This window comes from Palaemon carinicauda, chromosome 1 (genome assembly GCF_036898095.1).
Source record: "Palaemon carinicauda isolate YSFRI2023 chromosome 1, ASM3689809v2, whole genome shotgun sequence".
NCBI classification, from domain to species: domain Eukaryota; kingdom Metazoa; phylum Arthropoda; class Malacostraca; order Decapoda; family Palaemonidae; genus Palaemon; species Palaemon carinicauda.
Genome location: NC_090725.1, coordinates 264743630 through 264762177, shown reverse-complemented (window position 1 = coordinate 264762177; position 18548 = coordinate 264743630). Strand labels below are relative to the sequence as shown.

The 18548-nt window shown below is 44.3% G+C and overlaps 1 protein-coding gene across 3 annotated transcripts in view; it reads right to left on the bottom strand.

Annotated features, from left to right (window-relative positions):
• Positions 1 to 14899: 14899 nt before the first annotated feature.
• The window catches only part of mahj (LisH and WD40 domain-containing protein mahjong), a 193984-nt gene continuing 190335 nt past the window's right edge, over positions 14900 to 18548 (bottom strand). For all 3 annotated transcript variants that reach the window (XM_068390118.1, XM_068390129.1, XM_068390122.1), the window contains one exon: positions 14900 to 15429. In XM_068390118.1, the coding sequence (XP_068246219.1) occupies positions 15182 to 15429 (248 nt within the window). In that variant the 3' untranslated portion in view covers positions 14900 to 15181. The remainder of the gene's footprint in view (positions 15430 to 18548) is intronic.

Sequence of the window (18548 nt, the reverse complement as noted above, 5' to 3'; positions counted from 1 at the left end):
GGGTCCTCGGGTTACGACGTTGATCCATTCTTAAGACGCAGTGTAACCTGAATTTCAGTGTAAGTCGGAACACCATAAATAGATTACTCTATACGTACTGTACTGTACTGTACTGTAAAGTATTGTACTATAATAAAATGTATCATATGACATGAAAACAGTACTAGAAAAAAAGAAAAAAATTCCTTACCACATGAATTAAAGTAAATATTAATAAAAAAAAAGAGAACAATTCCTTACCTTAATCCTATGGTTGGCTTGCACACTGGAAGGAATGTTGCAATGGATGGAGAGACGGGTTTATTGTGGAGAAAAAGCTGCAAAAGATGCTGGAGAAACTGGGGCAGGCGAGTCAGAATACGCTGTTGATTTTGATCTTCCAACCAAAGCACTAATAATATATTTTAATTATAAAATAAATTTTTGAATATACTTACCCGGTGAATATATAATAGCTGAGCCTCCGGCGGCTCGACAGAAAAACACACAAAAACTCGCGAGCGATCGCTATGAAGGTTGCGGGTGTGCCCACTAGCGCCAACTATCGGCCAGATACCGCATATACATGTAAACAGACCCAATTTTTCTCATCCCGCTGGGTCTCTAATTTATATATTCATCGGGTAAGTATATTCAAAAATTTATTTTATAATTAAAATATCATTTTTAAATATTTAACTTAGCCGGTGAATATATAATAGCTGATTCACACCCATGGTGGTGGGTAGAGACCAGAGTTAATTAAGTTTACAGCGTATATGCTTAGAGTTTTTGACAGTTATATCATAACAAAACCCAAATATATAAAGGTACCTGGTAAGGAAGTTGACTTAGACGATTACTCTGCCTTATTAGTCTGTCTTCCTCACGAAGCCCAGCGATCCTCTTATGATGCTGAAAGACTCCCAGGAGCTGAAGTATTAAGGGCTGCGACCCATATAACAGGACCTCATCAAACCCCTAATCTGGGCGCTCTCAAGAAATGACATTTGACCACCCGCCAAATCAAAAAAGGCTGCGAAAGGCTTCTTAGCCTTCCGTACAACCCAATTAAAAAAACATTTCAAGAGCAGATTAAAAGGATATTGGAATTAAGGGAATGTAGTGGTAGAACCCTTACCCACTACTGCATTCGCTGTAACGAATGGACCCAGTGTGTAGCAGTCCTCGTAAAGAGTCTGGACATCTTTTAAGTAAAATGACGCGAATACCGATTTGTTTCTCCAAACGGTCGCGTCCATAATACTTTGCAGAGATTTATTTTGCTTAAAGGCCACGGAAGTTGCTATAGCTCTTATTTCGTGCGTCTTAACCTTAAGCAAGCATCGGTCTTTTTCATTCAAGTGAGAATGAGCCTCTCGTATAAAAAGTCTGATAAAATATGACAAAGCATTCTTTGACATAGGCAATGATGGTTTCTTAACTGAGCACCATAATGCCTCAGATCCACCTCGTAAGGACTTAGTACGAGCTAAGTAGAACTTAAGAGTTCTAACTGGACACAGCACTCTTTCAAGTTCGTTGCTTACGATCTCTGACAGGCAAGGTATATCAAAAGACTTAGGCAAAGGACGAGAAGGCAGTTCATTTTGGCCAGGAAACCAAGTTGAAGTGAACATGTGGCTTTTTCTGTAGAAAAGCCGATGTTCTTACTGAAGGCATTAATTTCACTGACCCTTTTAGCCGAAGCCAAGCACACTAGGAAAAGCGTCTTGAGGGTGAGATCCTTCAGAGAGGCTGAATGTAATGGCTCAAACCTGTCTGACATGAGGAACCTTAGGACCACGTCTAAGTTCCATCCAGGAGTTGCCAAACGACGTTCCTTAGAGGTCTCGAAAGACTTAAGGAGATCTTGGAGATCTTAATTGTTGGAAAGATCTAAGCCTCTATGACGAAAGACCGAAGCCAACATGCTCCTGTAGCCCTAAATCGTGGGAGCTGAGAGGGAGCGAACATTTCTCAGATGTAAAAGAAAATCTCCGATTGGGCTACAGAGGTACTGGAAGAGGACATAGATGCTGGCTTGCACCAATCTCGAAAGACTTCCCACTTCGACTGGTATACTCTGAAGGAAGAAGCTCTCCTAGCTCTCGCAATCGCACTGGCTGCCTCCTTCGAAAAGCCTCGAGCTCTTGAGAGTCTCTCGATAGTCTGAAGGCAGTCAGACGAAGCGCGGGGAGGCTTTGATGAACATTCTTTACGTGGGGCTGACGTAAGAGATCTACCCTTAGAGGAAGACTTCTTGGAATGTCTACCAGCCATTGAAGTACCTCGGTGAACCACTCTCTCGCGGGCCAGAGGATAGCAACCAACGTCAACCCTGTCCCTTCGTGAGAGGCGAACTTCTGCAGTACCTTGTTGACTATCTTGAATGGTGGGAATGCATATAAGTCCAGAAGAGACCAATCCAGTAGAAACGCGTCTATGTGGATTAATTCTGTATCTAGGACTGTAGAGCAATAGATTGGTAACCTTTTGGTCAACGAGGAGGCAAAGAGGTCTATGGTGGGTTGACCCCAAGTAGCCCAAAGACTCTTGCCCACATCCTTGTGGAGGGTCCATTCCGTGGGTATCACCTGACCCCTCCGACTGAGACAGTCTGCCAAGACGTTCAAGTCCCCCTGGATGAATCTCATCAACAGGGAGATGCCTCGATTTCTTGACCATATGAGAAGGTCCCTTGCGATCTCGAGCAGCGAGAAGGAGTGTGTGCCTCCTTGCTTGGAGATGTACGCCAAAGCTGTGGTGTTGTCTGAGTTGACCTCTACCACTTAGTTTCGAAGAAAGCTTTCGAATTTCATCAAGGCCAAGTGGACTGCTAATAGCTCCTTGCCGTTGATGTGCATGCTCTTCTGACTTGAGGTCCACAGACCCGAGCATTCCCGACCGTCCAGGGTCGCACCCCAACCCAAATCCGACGCGTCTGAGAACAACACGTGGTTTGGGTTCTTGACTGCTAGGGATAGTCCCTCTCTCAGACTGATATTGCTGTCCCACCATTTCAGGCATGCCTTTACTGGTTCGGAGACTGGGAATGATACCGTCTCTAACGTCTTGTCCTAGTTCCAGTGAGAGGCTAGATGGAACTGGAGAGGCAGAAGGTGTAGTCTCCCTAGCGAGACAAACTGCTCCAGGGATGAGAGAGTCCCTACGAGACTGTTCCAACTCCTGCAGCATTAGTTGGACTTCGAGCAGGGCTTGTTCTATTCGGGTGGCAGACGGAAAAGCCCGAAAAATGTTATTTTCATTAGTAAAATAAATTTTTGAATATACTTACCCGATAATCATGTAGCTGTCAACTCCGTTGCCCGACAGAATTCTACGGAAGGGATACGCCAGCGATCGCTATACAAGAGGGGGGTGTACTCACAAGCGCCACCTGTGGCCAGGTACTGCAATACTTCTTGTTGACACCACTTCAATTTTTCCTCGGTCCACTGGTTCTATGGGGAGGAAGGGTGGGTCAATTAAATCATGATTATCGGGTAAGTATATTCAAAAATTTATTTTACTAATGAAAATAACATTTTTCAATATTAAACTTACCCGATAATCATGTAGCTGATTCACACCCAGGGAGGTGGGTGAAAACCAGTGTACATGTATATCAAGAAGCTAAGTATCCCGTATTTCATATTATCAGTTATTCAAAATAACAATGAAATTACAAGTACCTGGTAAGGAAGTCGACTTGAGCCATTACTCTGCCTTAAATAAGTTCGTCTTCCTTACTGAGCGCAGCGTTCCTCTTAGGAGGCTGAACAACTCTAAGGTGCTGAAGTATCAAGGGCTGCAACCCATACTAAAGGACCTCATCACAACCTTTAACCTCGGCGCTTCTCAAGAAAGAATTGACCACCCGCCAAATCAACAAGGATGTGGAAGGCTTCTTAGCCGACCGTACAACCCATAAAAAGTATTCAAGAGAAAGGTTAAAAGGTTATGGGATTATGGGAATGTAGTGGCTGAGCCCTCGCCTACTACTGCATTCGTTGCTACGAATGGTCCCAGGGTGTAGCAGTACTCGTAAAGAGACTGGACATCTTTGAGATAGAATGATGCGAACACTGACTTGCTTCTCCAATAGGTTGCATCCATAACACTCTGCAGAGAATGGCTCTGTTTGAAGGCCACTGAAGTAGCCACAGCTCCCACTTCATGTGTCCTTACCTTCAGCAAAGCAAGGTCTTCTTCCTTCAGATGAGAATGTGCTTCTCTAATCAGAAGCCTGAATAGTAAGAAACTGAGTTCTTAGAACTTGGAAAAGAAGGTTTCTTGATAGCACACCATAAGGCTTCTGATTGTCCTCGTAAAGGTTAAGACCTTTTTAGATAGTACCTAAGAGCTCTAACTGGGCAAAGTACTCTCTCCAGTTCATTCCCCACCAAGTTGGACAGGCTTGGGATCTCGAACGACTTAGGCCAAGGACGTGAAGGAAGCTCGTTTAGCAAAAACCGAGCTGCAAGGAACATGTAGCCGTTTCAGATGTGAAAACAATGATCCTGCTGAAGGTGTGGATCTCACTTACTCTTTTAGCTGTTGTCAAGCACACGAGGAAAAGAGTTTTTAATGTGAGGTCCTAAAAAGAGGCTGATTGGAGAGGTTCAAATCTTGATGACATAAGGAACCTTAGGACCACGTCTAGATTCCAGCCTGGAGTGGACAACCGACGTTCCTTTGAGGTCTCAAAAGACCTAGGGAGGTCCTGTAGATCTTTGTTGGTGGAAAGATCCAAGCCTCTGTGGCGGAAAACCGCTGCCAACATACTTCTGTAACCCTTGATCGTAGGAGCTGAAAGGGATCTTACTTTCCTTAGATATAACAGGAAGTCAGCAATCTGGGTTACAGTGGTACTGGTTGAGGAAACTGCATTGGTCTTGTACCAGCTACGGAAGACTTCCCCTTGAGACTGATAGATTCTGAGAGTGGATGTTCTCCTTGCTTTGGCAATCGCTCTGGCTGCCTCCTTCGAAAAGCCCCTAGCTCTTGAGAGTCTTTCGAAAGTCTGAAGGCAGTCAGACGAAGAGCGTGGAGGTTTGGGTGTACCTTCTTTACGTGAGGTAGACGTAGAAGGTTCACTCCTAGAGGAAGAGCCCTGGGAATGTCGACCAGCCATTGCAGTACCTCTAAGAACCATTCTCTCGCGGGCCAGAGCGGAGCCAACCAACGTCAGCCGTGTCCCTTTGTGAGAGGAGAACTTCTGAAGTACCCTGTTGACAATCTTGAACGGCGGGAATGCATACAGGTCGAGATGGAACCAATCCAGCAGAAAAGCATCCACGTGAACTGCTGCTGGGTCTGGAATCGGAGAACAATACAACAGGAGTCTCTAGGTTATCGAGGTAGCGAACAGATCTATGGTTGGTTGACCCCACAGGGCCCAAAGTCTGCTGCAAACATTCTTGTGAAGGGTCCACTCTGTGGGGATGACCTGACCCTTCCGGCTGAGGTGATCTGCCATGACATTCATACCGCCCTGAATGAACCTCGTTACCAGCGTGAGCTTTCGATCTTTAGACCAGATGAGGAGGTCCCTTGCGATCTAGAACAACTTCACGAAAGAGTCCCTCCCTGCTTGAAGATGTAAGCCAGGGCTGTGGTGTTGTCAGAGTCCACCTCCACCACTTTGTTAAGCTGGAGGGACTTGAAGTTTATCAAGGCCAGAAGAACCGCCAACAACTCCTTGCAATTGATGTGAAGTGTCCTTTGTTCCTGATTCCATGTTCCCGAGCATTCCTGTCCGTCCAAAGTCGCACCCCAGCCCGTGTCTGATGCGTCAGAGAGGAGAAGGCGGTCGGGTTTCTGAACAGCCAAAGGTAGACTTCCTTGAGAAGAGAGCTGTTCTTACACCACGCGAGAGAAGACCTCCTCTCTTCGGAAACAGGAACTGAGACCGTCTCTAGCGTCATGTCCTTTATCCAGTGAGCAGCTAGATGATACTGAAGGGGGGGAGGTGGAGTCTCCCTAACACGATGAACAGGGCCAGCGATGAAAGTGTCCCTATTAGACTCATCCACTACCTGACTGAGCATCGGTTCCTTCTCAGCATGCTCTGGATGCATTCTAGGGCTTGGAAGATCCTTGGGGCCGACGGAAAAGCCCGAAAAGCTTGACTCTGAAGATCCATACCCAGGTAGACAATGGTCTGGGATGGGACGAGCTGAGACTCCTCAAAATTGACCAGGAGGCCCAGTTCCTTGGTCAAATCCATAGTCCATCTGAGAATCTCCAGACAGCGACGACTTGTGGGAGCTCTTAAAAGCCAGTCGTCTGACGGAGCCGGACACAAGATCATGGTACTGCTGCACAGTCTGTGAACTGTCAACCATGGGGAAGCGAGGAAGTACAGTGACAACCCGAAGCTGTCTAGACTGTCTGGGTCGTACAGACAACTCCTTATCGGGTTGCTGAGGTTGCCGCACTGCGTCACAACAAGTCACTTCTGCTGGTTGTTGAACGTCTTCCCAGTGACACACTGACTCCGTAAACAAAAAAATCCTCTAACAAGGACTAAGCTTGGACTGCATGTCTTGCAACACAGCTCAAGGTCTATGGGAGAAGGTGTGGTAACAGACTGGGTTAGCGACTGAAGTGGAACCATTACCTTCCCTGGGAGCATGTTATGCTTAAATAAAAGTCCATAGGAGGCTACGCAGCTAAAGGCTCCTCTCCAAATGACAGAGTCCTCAAGGGAATATCAGAAGGAGGGAGAAAAGCACTTTCTCATCTACAGGGACCATATCCGAGAAAAGTTAAGTTCTCTCAGTGAGGGTTTCACTGGTGCAAAAGCAGCAGACTAGAAGGCAACGTTATGAAACTGCTTGACAGTCTAGTGAGTTGGCAACAACCAAAGATGTGTGACTGAGAAGCATGCGGTAAGGTATGCAGAGCATGTTGTATGCAGAGCATGCTGTATGCAGAGCATGCTGTATGCAGAGCATGCTGTATGTAGAGCATGCTGTAAGGTAAGCAGAGCGTGTTGCATGGCGTGTAACATTTCTCAGAAATTCCATGACCAGTGCTAGAGTGAGTAATATCGCATTACCGTCCATTGAAAGTGCACGTGCCGAGGGAATTGATTTAGACTGTTTTGTTGATGAATTGATAGCCGGCATGATAATCGTAGAATTAAGCTACACTAAATGTACTATAATCTACTTCACCTCAGGAAAGGGAAACTCGCCCTGTTGGCAACACTGCATTACTTCATGCATGCTTGCATGGGGTTTTAATATCAACATAATATTTACCTTACATTCATAACTCATGATTCATTTTTGTTTTGAAGATATTTTTGCCATATTTTGCGATATTGTTAAAAATATATTGCAAGGAATACATATATATTTTTATATAAGTAATACAAATAACCTCCATTATCATAATGTTTGTGTAGGCATACATGTATATGATTACAAATGCAAGTTATGAAAGTAATGAGGTGTTATTATTGTCATTTGTTATTTCCAAGTTGAATGGGAAGAGGCTCCAGTTGAGGAGAAAGTGGCAGATGCATGCGTTGAGGTGGCTGACTCATAGCATGAGGTTGCTGCCTCAAGAGTTGCGCTTGCTGTAAGGGTTGCGGATGCGCAGTAACAGGTTCCTGAGGAACGAGTTAAGGTTCCTGAGGTGTGAGCTGCAAAGTTAAGGTAGCGGCTGCGCAGAACGCAGTTCTTGTCTCGCGAGTTGAGGTTCCTGAGGTGCTAGCCTAAGGAGTTGAGGCTCTCGCCTTGAGGAGGGTTAAGGTCGCTGCAGCGAGTGCTGAGGTGGCTGCCTCATTGATGGAAGAGGTTGTCGTACCTCAAGAGATTGTTGCCTCGCTGGTGGAACCGCAAGCGGAAGCGGAGGAAGTAAGGCATAAGATTCCTGCTCCCATTGCTGAGGTTGCCTTAAGGAAGGCGGAGGTTGCTGCACACCGCTGGTAACTGGCAACTCAGTACGCGGTAAGGTATCCTGAGGAACCTCAACATCGTACGCCTGGCAGACTGGACTGCGGTGAGGCGGAGCGATCGCAGGAGGAGGTGTAACCTTCTCAGCCTGACACTCACGCATTAAGACCGCAAGCTGTGACTGCATGGACTGCAGCAAAGTCATCTTGGGGTCGGCAGACGCTAAGGTCTGCTGAGGCAAAGCCTTAACAGAAGATGAGGTTTGTTGCGGCATCACCTTACCTCTCTTAGGAGGTGTGCAGTCACCTGATGACTGCGGAGAGTCAGAGCTAACCCAATGACTGCATCCGGGTTGTTGAACTCTAGAGGTCTGGACTTTACGTTTAAGAGGTCTTGAGACCTGAGTCCAGCGTTATCTCCCCGAAATTTCTTCTGCAGACGAGTAAAATAAGGGCTCAATCGTCTGCGGGTGGGAGTGACGGTCTCTGTAAGACACGCCCGCAACCACCGAGGATACTTCTGTGCGCCGATCAAGGCCTGCCGAACCCTTTTGCCCTTCGACATTGCTTCTCCCCTGGGCTTGGGAGCTTGCAAGAGGTCCCGGACTGGGAGGACGACTGGCACGCAAGAAGTACCCTCACGCACAACACTGACACACTTTGCGCTAATCACTTATCACTTTTGAATTTCTGTTTGCACTTATTTCACTGAACTCGAAACTTTAAGTGGTTTGTACCTGAAACACGCAATTCTATCCTTCTTTAAAAGTTAGTAATTGCGAAAACAGAATTACAATGTAACAGAAAAATCTAATGAAAGATAAATAATTCAGTGGCTGGAAAGAGACTAAACACTAGATCAAATAAACTACGTTTAAAATCTCTCACCGCATAAAGCTTGAGAACAAGAATAAACTCTAGAAACGTTTACCTTCTTCCCCTAAAGAGACTAGGGAGAAGAGCAAAAACGATAACAACGTTACTCGCTTGAACGAAACGTTTATCCAGCTCTCTCTCCCTCCGTCTCTATCTCTCTCTCTCTCTCTCTCTAGACTTAGAACCTGAGAGAAGAGCCCAATCATATATACTCGTTAAAACATATTATTGTTAAAGGAAAAAAACTGAAAGATTTCCCAAATAAAAAGTTCCTTTATTAGAATTAAAACCATTAAGCTAAGAAAGAATGAACAAAACGTTATAAACGGTTTACTCTTACTGCAACGTGACACCGTGAAAATTCTCTCTCTATCGTAACGATAGAGCGCAAGTTGAACGTTCTGAACGTCAACAACTGCAGAGACAAAACAAAACGTTAGTTCAACTTTGAAACAGTACGAGACTATCAAAGAAATTCTTTCAAAAACATTAAAATAGCATAATATGTTAACAGGTAAAACCGAAATGACGGGCTCAATGTTAATTAACTTCGGTACAAGAAAAGACCGCCTACTATTAGGAAAGGTCGAATATAAACAAATATAAAAATTAATTTTAATAATTTTATAAAAAAGGAAGTTAATCGAAGAGGCCTATAAAAGGCGGAGAGATATAAAATAAATCTATAACTTTTGTTAAGCAAAATTAAGAAAGAGAGTCTATACTCTCTTAGACACCAACACTTCCGTCTAAGGGAAGGGTCGGCCATTTAAAGGTGAAAGAGAGTTCATACTCTCTTCGTCACCATAATTAATCAAATTAATTCCAAAAGCTAGCTAAGCTAATAATAAAACTTCCTGAATAGCGAAAGCTGAAATCTTAGAGCAATACTTCACCAAAAACCGTGAACAAGACTCCAAAATTATAAGCGTATCCATGAACGTCTTGCCGGAAGCACGACAGAGGAAAAATTGAAGTGGTGTCAACAAGAAGTACTGCAGTACCTGGCCACAGGTGGCGCTTGTGAGTACACCCCCCTCTTGTATAGCGATCGCTGGCGTATCCCTTCCGTAGAATTCTGTCGGGCAACGGAGTTGACAGCTACATGATTATCGGGTAAGTTTAATATTGAAAAAACTGGACTGCGAATCTCCATCCCCAAATATAGAATAATCTGGGATGGGATCAGTTGGGACTTTTAGGTTGACCAAAAGTCCCAACTCCCTGGCCAGACTCAATGTCCAATGTAGATCCTGCAGACAGCGAAGACTGGACGATGCTCTGAGAAGCCAGTCGTCCAAGTACAGGGAGGCTCGGATTCCCGATAGATGGAGGGATTTTGCCACATTCCTCATGAGCCTCGTAAACACGAGAGGAGCAGGACTGAGGCCAAAGCACAGGGCTCGAAACAAACCTCAGAAACGGTTGGGAATCCGGGTGTATAGGAATGTGGAAGTATGCCTCCTGAAGGTCGAGAGAGACCATCCAGTCGCCTTCCATTAATGCTGTCAAGACAGCCTGGTAGACTTCATCGTGAAATTTGTCTTGACAATGAACACATTGAGCGCACTTGCCTCTTACGTACTCCTGCAGTGAACAAGGCTGCCAGATCATTGGAGCCATCCCAGAGGGACTTGTTCCTGCAGAGAACGTGGCTGTCAGAATATTGGAGCCATCCCTGATAGCCTTGTTTATGCATGACATAATTGTACAGCAAAACTTTAAACGCTCGAAAAAACTCCTAACAGGAGATGGTCTAGCTCTGAAGTCGACCATAAAATCTTGGAGCGTCTCATGGCCAGGCGCCAGGGAGAGTCTATGAGGTTTGAGAAGTCTATCTGGGCAGAGGCAGGAACTCCCAAGCCGAGAACTTCTCCCGTGTCATATCAGACTCTCGCTCTATAAGCCAGCTTAAAAGTAGGGAAAGCAAAGGCTGTCTCCCCCAAACTCCTCCTGGTGATTAACCAGTCGCCTAGCAAACGTAAAGCTCTCTTAGAAGAGCGAGAGAGCACTAGCTTAGAAAACAACGGCTTCGAAGTAGCTAGGCCTAGTGTAAACTCTGACGTTTAAGCGAACGAGGAGCAGCAGTTACAAAAAGATCCGGACAAAGATCCTTAAAAATCAGCATGATTTATTTAAAGTCCATAGAGGGCTGAGCAGCTTTAGGCTCCTCTCTGTCTGACAGAGTCCTCAAGGGAATATCAGTAGGAGGGGGATCAGCAACTTCCTCATCTGAAGGAACCTTGTCCGACAATTGCCGAGTCTCAAGCAAGGGAGAGACCTGCCGTGGTGACAATGCTTGACAAGCAGAGTCCACACGCAAAGGAGCAACAGTAGCAGTCAAGGACGCTATGTCATGTAACTGCTTAAAGGACTGACCAGCAACAACAACAGGTGCGGGAGGACGCTCGATGTCAACTCGAGACTGCTTTGACTGCTTAGACTGAGCAGTCAAAACAACTCTTGACTGCGGTGCTTGACGCTCAACGTCAAAACAAGTCAACTATGCTGGTTGGTGAACGTCCTGAATGTCAACAAGAGCAAGCGGCAGCGGCTGAACGTCCACAAGCGGCTGAGAGTCAACACGGGACTGCATCGAGTGAGGCTCTACAAAACACGATTGACGTGACTTTGTAACGTCAATGTCAACAGGACGAGCAAAGGCTCGTTTGGGCGGCTGACGGCCAGTATCTCGATCAGCTAAGCGGCGAGGATCATCGTGAACCTGCTCAACAGAATAGTCCTCCATAAGAGAGGCAAGCTTATTCTGCATGTCTTGCCGTACAACCCATTTAGGATCAACGGGAATGGTTGCGGTAAGAGACGAGGGTAACGTCTGTGATTGCAAAACCTTGCCTACAATAAGACTCTCGGAGCCTGTGTTACGCTTTTGTTTAGGCGGCGAGCAGTCTTCCGATGACTGCATAGGGTCAGAGCTGTCCCAATGGCTACAACCAGGACGCTGGACCTGTCCTGAAAGGACTGACTTTCGCTTAAAGGGCCTCGAAACCTTGCTCCACGGTTTCTTACGCGAAAAGCCTTCGGATGACGAGGAGAAAATCGTCTCGCTCGTCTTATGGTAGGGGCGGTCTTGACGAGACACGCCTGAAACCATAGAGGGAACGTCTGTTCGTTGATCAAGGCCTCTCGAACCCATAAGTCGTACGACATTACTTCTCCCCTGGGCTTGGGAGCTTGCAAGAGGTCTCGGACTAGGCGAATGACAGGCACGAACAGACGAACCCTCGGTCGCAACACTGATAACACTTTGCGCAATTATCACATTATCACTACGATTTTCTGTTTTGCACTTACTTCACTGAAATAGAATTTTTTAACAATTCACATTAGGCATGAATAAAACTGATTTCTACCTGAAGCACGCAATTCTACCCTCATCAAAAGGTTATAATTGCGAAATCAGTCGTATAATGTAAGCACATTAATACAAGCAAAAAAACAGTAAACATATATTAAGATAAAAAGATCAGTGGCTGGGAAGGAGACTAAACACTAGTTCATTCAAAACTACGTTTTCAATCTCTCACCGTACAGTGCCTTGGGACGAGAATAAAAACTAAAAACGTTTTATCCTTTCTCCCCTTACAGAGACTAGGGACGAGAGTAAAAAACTGACTCGAGAACAACGTTACTCGCTTGGGACGAGAATAAAGATCGGAACGTTCTCTCTTCCTCTCTCCCTCTCCGTCTCTCTCTCTCTCTCTCTTGATTTCGCACCGAAGAGAAAAGCTCACTTACCTTTCGTCAATAAACAGGTTATTTGACCAAAGGAAAAAACTGAAAGGTTTTTCAATTAAAAAGTTCCTTTAAAATAGTATTTAAAACATTTAAGTTTGAAAGAAGAATGAACAAAACGTCAGAATCGATTTACTCTTTCTGCAAAGTGAAACCGTGATTCTCTCTCTCTCTATCGTAACGATAGAGCGCAAACTGCGTAGCATAAATAAACTAAACGTTAGTTCATCTTTGAAACAGTACGAAGACTATTCAAAGAAAATCTTTCATAAAATATCTACTAAAAAATATTCATTTAATAAGTTTTAAATCATTTGCTCTGTAAAAGTTATTTACGATTGAAAGGGCTCAACGTTGTTTAACTTCGGTTTCCAAGTTAGGACCGCCTACTCTCGGATTAGGGGAGGAATAGGTAAGGTCGCATATAAACAAATCATTAAAATTTATCTTGATGTTTATTATAAATGGAAAGCTAATCGAAGAGGCCTAATAAAGGCAGTTGAGATATAAAATATATAGAGGAAAATCTATAATTAACAATTTATAACGTGATAAGATAATTGCTAAAAGCCTAAAACACACTTCCGTACTAAGGGAAGGGTCGGCCATTTAAAAGTCAAAGAAAGTCCAAAAAAACAATCCAAAGTCATCAACAATTAAATCTATCCAAAAACGAGTTCAAGATTTAAGTTGAAGATAAAACACCTGCACTGCGAAAGCTCAAACCAAAAGGAAGTACTTCACCAAGACTGTTGAAAAACTCCAGGTTAACAGCGAGTAATGGTACGTCTTGTCGATCAAGACCGACAGAGAAAAATTGGGTCTGTTTACATGTATATGCGGTATCTGGCCGATAGTTGGCGCTAGTGGGCACACCCGCAACCTTCATAGCGATCGCTCGCGAGTTTTTGTGTGTTTTTCTGTCGAGCCGCCGGAGGCTCAGCTATTATATATTCACCGGCTAAGTTAAATATTTAAAACTTTCCATTTCAATAATTAAGCCACTACGCTGCTTGGTTATCACTGTTGATTTCATAGGAGCAGATCCTTTCACATGTTCAACGATGCGCTCTTTGTCCTTAAGAATAGTAGCCACGGTTGAACAACTAAGGCCAAATGCTAGGGCAAATGTTCGTTGGCGTTTCACTGTTTTTAGATCGCTTAATAATATCTAATTTCACTTCCATGGTGATGGCCTTTCTTTTCTTAAACGCACTACCATCAGAAGAATCTGCCTTACGCTTAGGAGCCATAACGAAAGGCATAACGTTCCAAAGAACGAGAGAGAACAGGCAAACACAACCAAAATAGCGTAGAACTGGAACGGAGGGACGCCGTCTTCCTCGCCCGCAACCACCACAATGCGCATTCATCCGCTGCGCGCTAGAAACTAGTTCGCAATTGTTTATGTCGCTTACGATGCTAACGCTGTAAGACGGAACGACGCTTAATATTATTTTCTATATTTTCATGGGGACGCGTTCGTAACCACAAAACAGTGTAAGTCGGGACCGCCGTAACCCGAAGACCCCCTGTAGTGAACAAGAGTATGTGCTACTGTATACAAATACGTACATCAATCCATTACATGAAAACGTGATTCTGCTCAAAAAGAACCAAAGCAGATGCACAAGCGAGGAGTCGGCGAGAAAATGGTGTATTGTCCTGGGCAGGGAGGGAAATGAAACGAAGCGAGCCTGGTGCAAAGGAGCATAGGTTGTTTGAAATTGTTGCGCCGCAAGAGTATTTCTCGCGAATGTGATTTTTTATATAAAAGATTCTATGGTTCTGTGTTGTGAACGAACGAAATTGCGAAGAGTAAACCCGTGAAAAGCGAGAGCGGACTGTATATCTGTTAAAAAAGTTTGCAAAAACAGCTCTACACACACAAGTAAATTAAAGCAAAAAAAGGAGCATCATCTGCATAGACAACAAATTTCTTTTAAAACCAAACCACAACTACCCAGAGGGATAGTACACCTTACAGTCCCTACAGTGAACATCAAACTACTCTCTGCAACCAATTAGTTGAAAATTCAATAATGCTGTTTAATACTAAGATATGATTCACAGATTCTTGTTCTTGCACTCAAGTCAAATACAGGTATAAAACTAAAGCCAATACTAATAGTACAAACTTCATGACCTGCATTCCGGGGTTTCCTGTACAATTCTTGAAATTGCAAGGAAAGCCCTTACAAGAGCCTAATTGAAAACTAAGGAACAGGCGATTACATTCATCATATTTGCTCAGACATTTTTCTGTCCAAAATCTTTAGATAGTCTGATGTAAAATTCAGCAGGGCTAGTTAAAGAACCCTACTTTCGTAATAGAGTAACAATAAATATTCTGCTGGAAGGTCAAAATTAAAAAATTAATGTACACAGAAACATTTATTTCCATAAAAACTCAAGTCTGCTGAAACATATCACACGACCCACTAATATAAACAGCGTAATAAAAAATAGCTTGACCCTGCCACAGCAAAAATCTAAAATTTGTATTCCAGCATATTATTCTCGAGATAAAACTCTCGGGAAAAAAAAAAATTTACAATTCGTTATAAATAATTTCAATCGTATTTTATTCTTGAAGTCATTTAAAAAAATTCTCTTTGGCTGTTTCATATAATTCCTTTGAAAACTATGATAATTAAGCAATCATTCTGATGGTGCATAACTTGAATCATCACCACCACCACCATCCTCCTCCTCCTCTTCCTCATCATCATTTTCTTGGAGCCAAGCATTCAGTGAGGCACTTTGGGGTTCAGAAGAATTTCCATCATCACTATTTAGTTCAAACAAATAAGATGATTCACTCTCAAAACCATCATTAGATGACAAGCTGTAATTAGAGGAACTGCTTGAATTTGCATCTCCTTCTTCATTATCATTTTGACTGGCATCTGAAATGGAAAATATAAAGGAAATTACACAAAACTTTAGTCCAATTTCAAGTCCAAATACCAATAAATATGAGAGAGAGAGAGAGAGAGAGAGAGAGAGAGAGAGAGAGAGAGAGAGAGAGAGAGAGAGAGAGAGAGAGAACATATTTACCTTAGAGTAAGATTCAATTTGCTTCTATACTAGATGAAGTTTTTGTTACTATATACTCTGAATTTACTAATAAGAGTATTCTTCAAAAATGTGTTTGTGATTCATCTTACCTTGGTTAGTATTTGTGTGATATTAATCTAATTCTGTGTTAGTAACTTCTCTTGTAGTTTATTTGCTTTCCTCACTGTATCTATTTTCAATATCATCATCATTATTACTACTCAAGCTGGAAAAGCTGGATGCTACAAGCCACAGGGCTCCAACAGAAAAATATCCCAGCGAGGAAATAAAATAAGGAAATAAACTATATTCATAAAACTTTTCAAGATCATCAAGAATGTTAAAATAGATCTGTCATATATAAAATATGAAGAGAAATTCTTGTCAACTTCAACATAAAAAAAATTCGCTGCAAGTTTAAACTCCTATAGGTCCATGATTCAATTGCCAGATTAGGAAGCTCATTCCACAATATGGTAATAGCTTCAAGAAAACTGGAATACTGTATAATATTGAGTCTTATGATGGAAAATGCAAGATTATTAGAATTAACAGCATAACTGAAACTAAATACAGGATGGTACAGTCTGGAAGGATTTGAAAGCACAGGATGTGAAGAATTATGAAAAATTTTATGCAACATGCATAAAGAACTAACTGAACGACGGGCTCAGATATTAATATCTAGATCTAGAATAAGAAATCTAATGAACTGCAAGTTTTTGTCTAACAAATTAAGAGAGAGTAAGCAGCTGAAGATCAGACACGAGAACTATACCCAAAACGAGGTAGAATGAAAGAATTAGACAGTTTCTTCTAAATACATTGATCACCAAAAAACTTAGACTTTCTTAATAAGCCAATTTTTCATGCAATTGAAGAAGAAAGAATAAATGAGCTTTTAAAATCTCAAATTTGAAGTAATTTGTATTTTTCCTAACAGTACTTACCTCAAACTACTTTCTTAGGAGTATCTGGGATCTCCTCCGATCCGACCAGAGTTTTGTGTAGTTTACCCTACTCCCGTTTTCTGTGAGGGTTAACCTCAGGCGGAGTGATACGCGCCCTGAGGCTAACCCCGGGTCAGGGAGCATGCTAGCTTAGGTCTCGACCTCCAGTAAGTTCTTGGTAGCTTAGGTTCTTAAGAGGTCCAGTAAGGCACTCGGGGAAGGAAGGGTGGGCCATTACCCGAAAGTAGTTCGAGGTAAGTACTGTTAGGAAAAATACAAATTACTTAAAATTTGTGATTTGTTCCAACACGGAATACTTACCTCGAACTACTTTCTTAGGAGACTTACACTTTAGCAGGTGGGAGTGGCCTTCTAGACCTAGAGACCGAGCTAAGCATAATCAGGGGAACCTAGATAGGAGGCTAGGTTCTGTTGCCATTCAGGACACAGAAAATAGGGAAAACTACACAAAAAGCTCATCTTAGTGTCTAAGTAACTCACCTCTGCAAGAATTCCTAGGAGACATGTCCTTCCGATGATCGTGTGTCTTGAAACAGGCTCAGGGGGACTACCCGAGTCCATCTTCGAGCGGAAATAGGGGAAAGAAAAACAAGGGGGGTTAAGGAACGAACCTGTGTCTCTTGGTCTTACCATCCACGGTTGTTTCTGGGGCTATGTCGTTAAATCGTTTGGAGTGTGGAGATGACGGTTCCTATTGAGAACCCGTCCAGGGACTTCCTCGAATAGTCCTTTAGGTAATGAGCCGTGAAGGTTGACTGGTTAGCCCAGGTGCCTGCTCTCAGGATCTGGCCCACTGCCATATTCTTCTCGAATGCTAACGAGGTACTTAGACCCCTAATGTCGTGGGGCCTGGGCTTGCCCGGCAGGGGAATTCCCGCACTACTGTACTGTAGGCTCTGATAATCACCTGCCGCAGCCAGAAGTAGATAGTGTTCTTTGAGACTGGCTTCTTCACTGGGCCTGTGGAGACAAAAAGACTTTTGATACCAGGCCGAAGTCTAGCCGTCCTCTCAAGGTATTTCCTTATTGCCCTGACAGGGCACAGCCTTAAGTCCTCCGGGCTGTCCGAGCGAGGGATTGCTGGTACTGAGAAGCCCTCAAACCTGGGATCCCACACGGCTGGATTCTGGGTCTTAGCTACAAAGGATGGTACAAACTTGAAGGAAGCCTCTCGCCAACCCTTCGAGTGCGAGACCTCGTAAGACAGTCCATGAATCTCCCCTACCCTTTTTGCTGAGGCCAACGCCAGCAGAAAAACAGTTTTGAGGGTGAGATCCTTGTCCACAATGTCTTTTAGGGGCTCGAACGGGGGTTCTGATAACATCTTCAGGACCCTGGCCACATCCCACTGTGGCACCCTAACGGCTTGCGGGGGGCATGCCTCCGTCCTAGGTCTATCCTTCGTCGTGGAGGACCAGGCTTCCGTGGGCTTGCCCGACGGGGGGAGCCATCTCTCCTTCTCCTGACGTTGAAGAGTCACCTTGGAGGAAGGGACGCGGCTGCCAGACCGAAGGGGCGACTCTCTCCGCTGGGCGGATTGAACCAGAACCTTCGCGGCCTTACGCCTGTCCGATGGGGCCGGAAACGACGTGACCCTCCGTCGGTCGAACCTGCCGCTGGATGTGAATCTCTCCAGAGTTCTAGATCTAGGGCGCCAACCTGAAGAACTCGGAACTGCTGAGAGGTCGACGAGCTTGCTACGCGGGATAACTACCCATTCTTCTCCAGAAGATCTACTTCTTCTAAACTTCCTTCTGGGGGACCTGGAGCGTCTACCCCCGTGGCGAGACCTGGAGCGTGAGCGGGAACGAGAGTGTCTCCTCCGGGACCTCTCACGACATCTTCGGGACTTCTTTCGGGCCTCGCCCTCCGAGGAACAGGAACCCGCTACGGCTGAAGAGTCTGACGATGCGTCGTAACTCATCGGCAGGGCGCGCGCGCGAAGAGCCGCTGGAGGTATAACTAGACGATCGGCTGAAGACGGGGGCTGCAAGAAG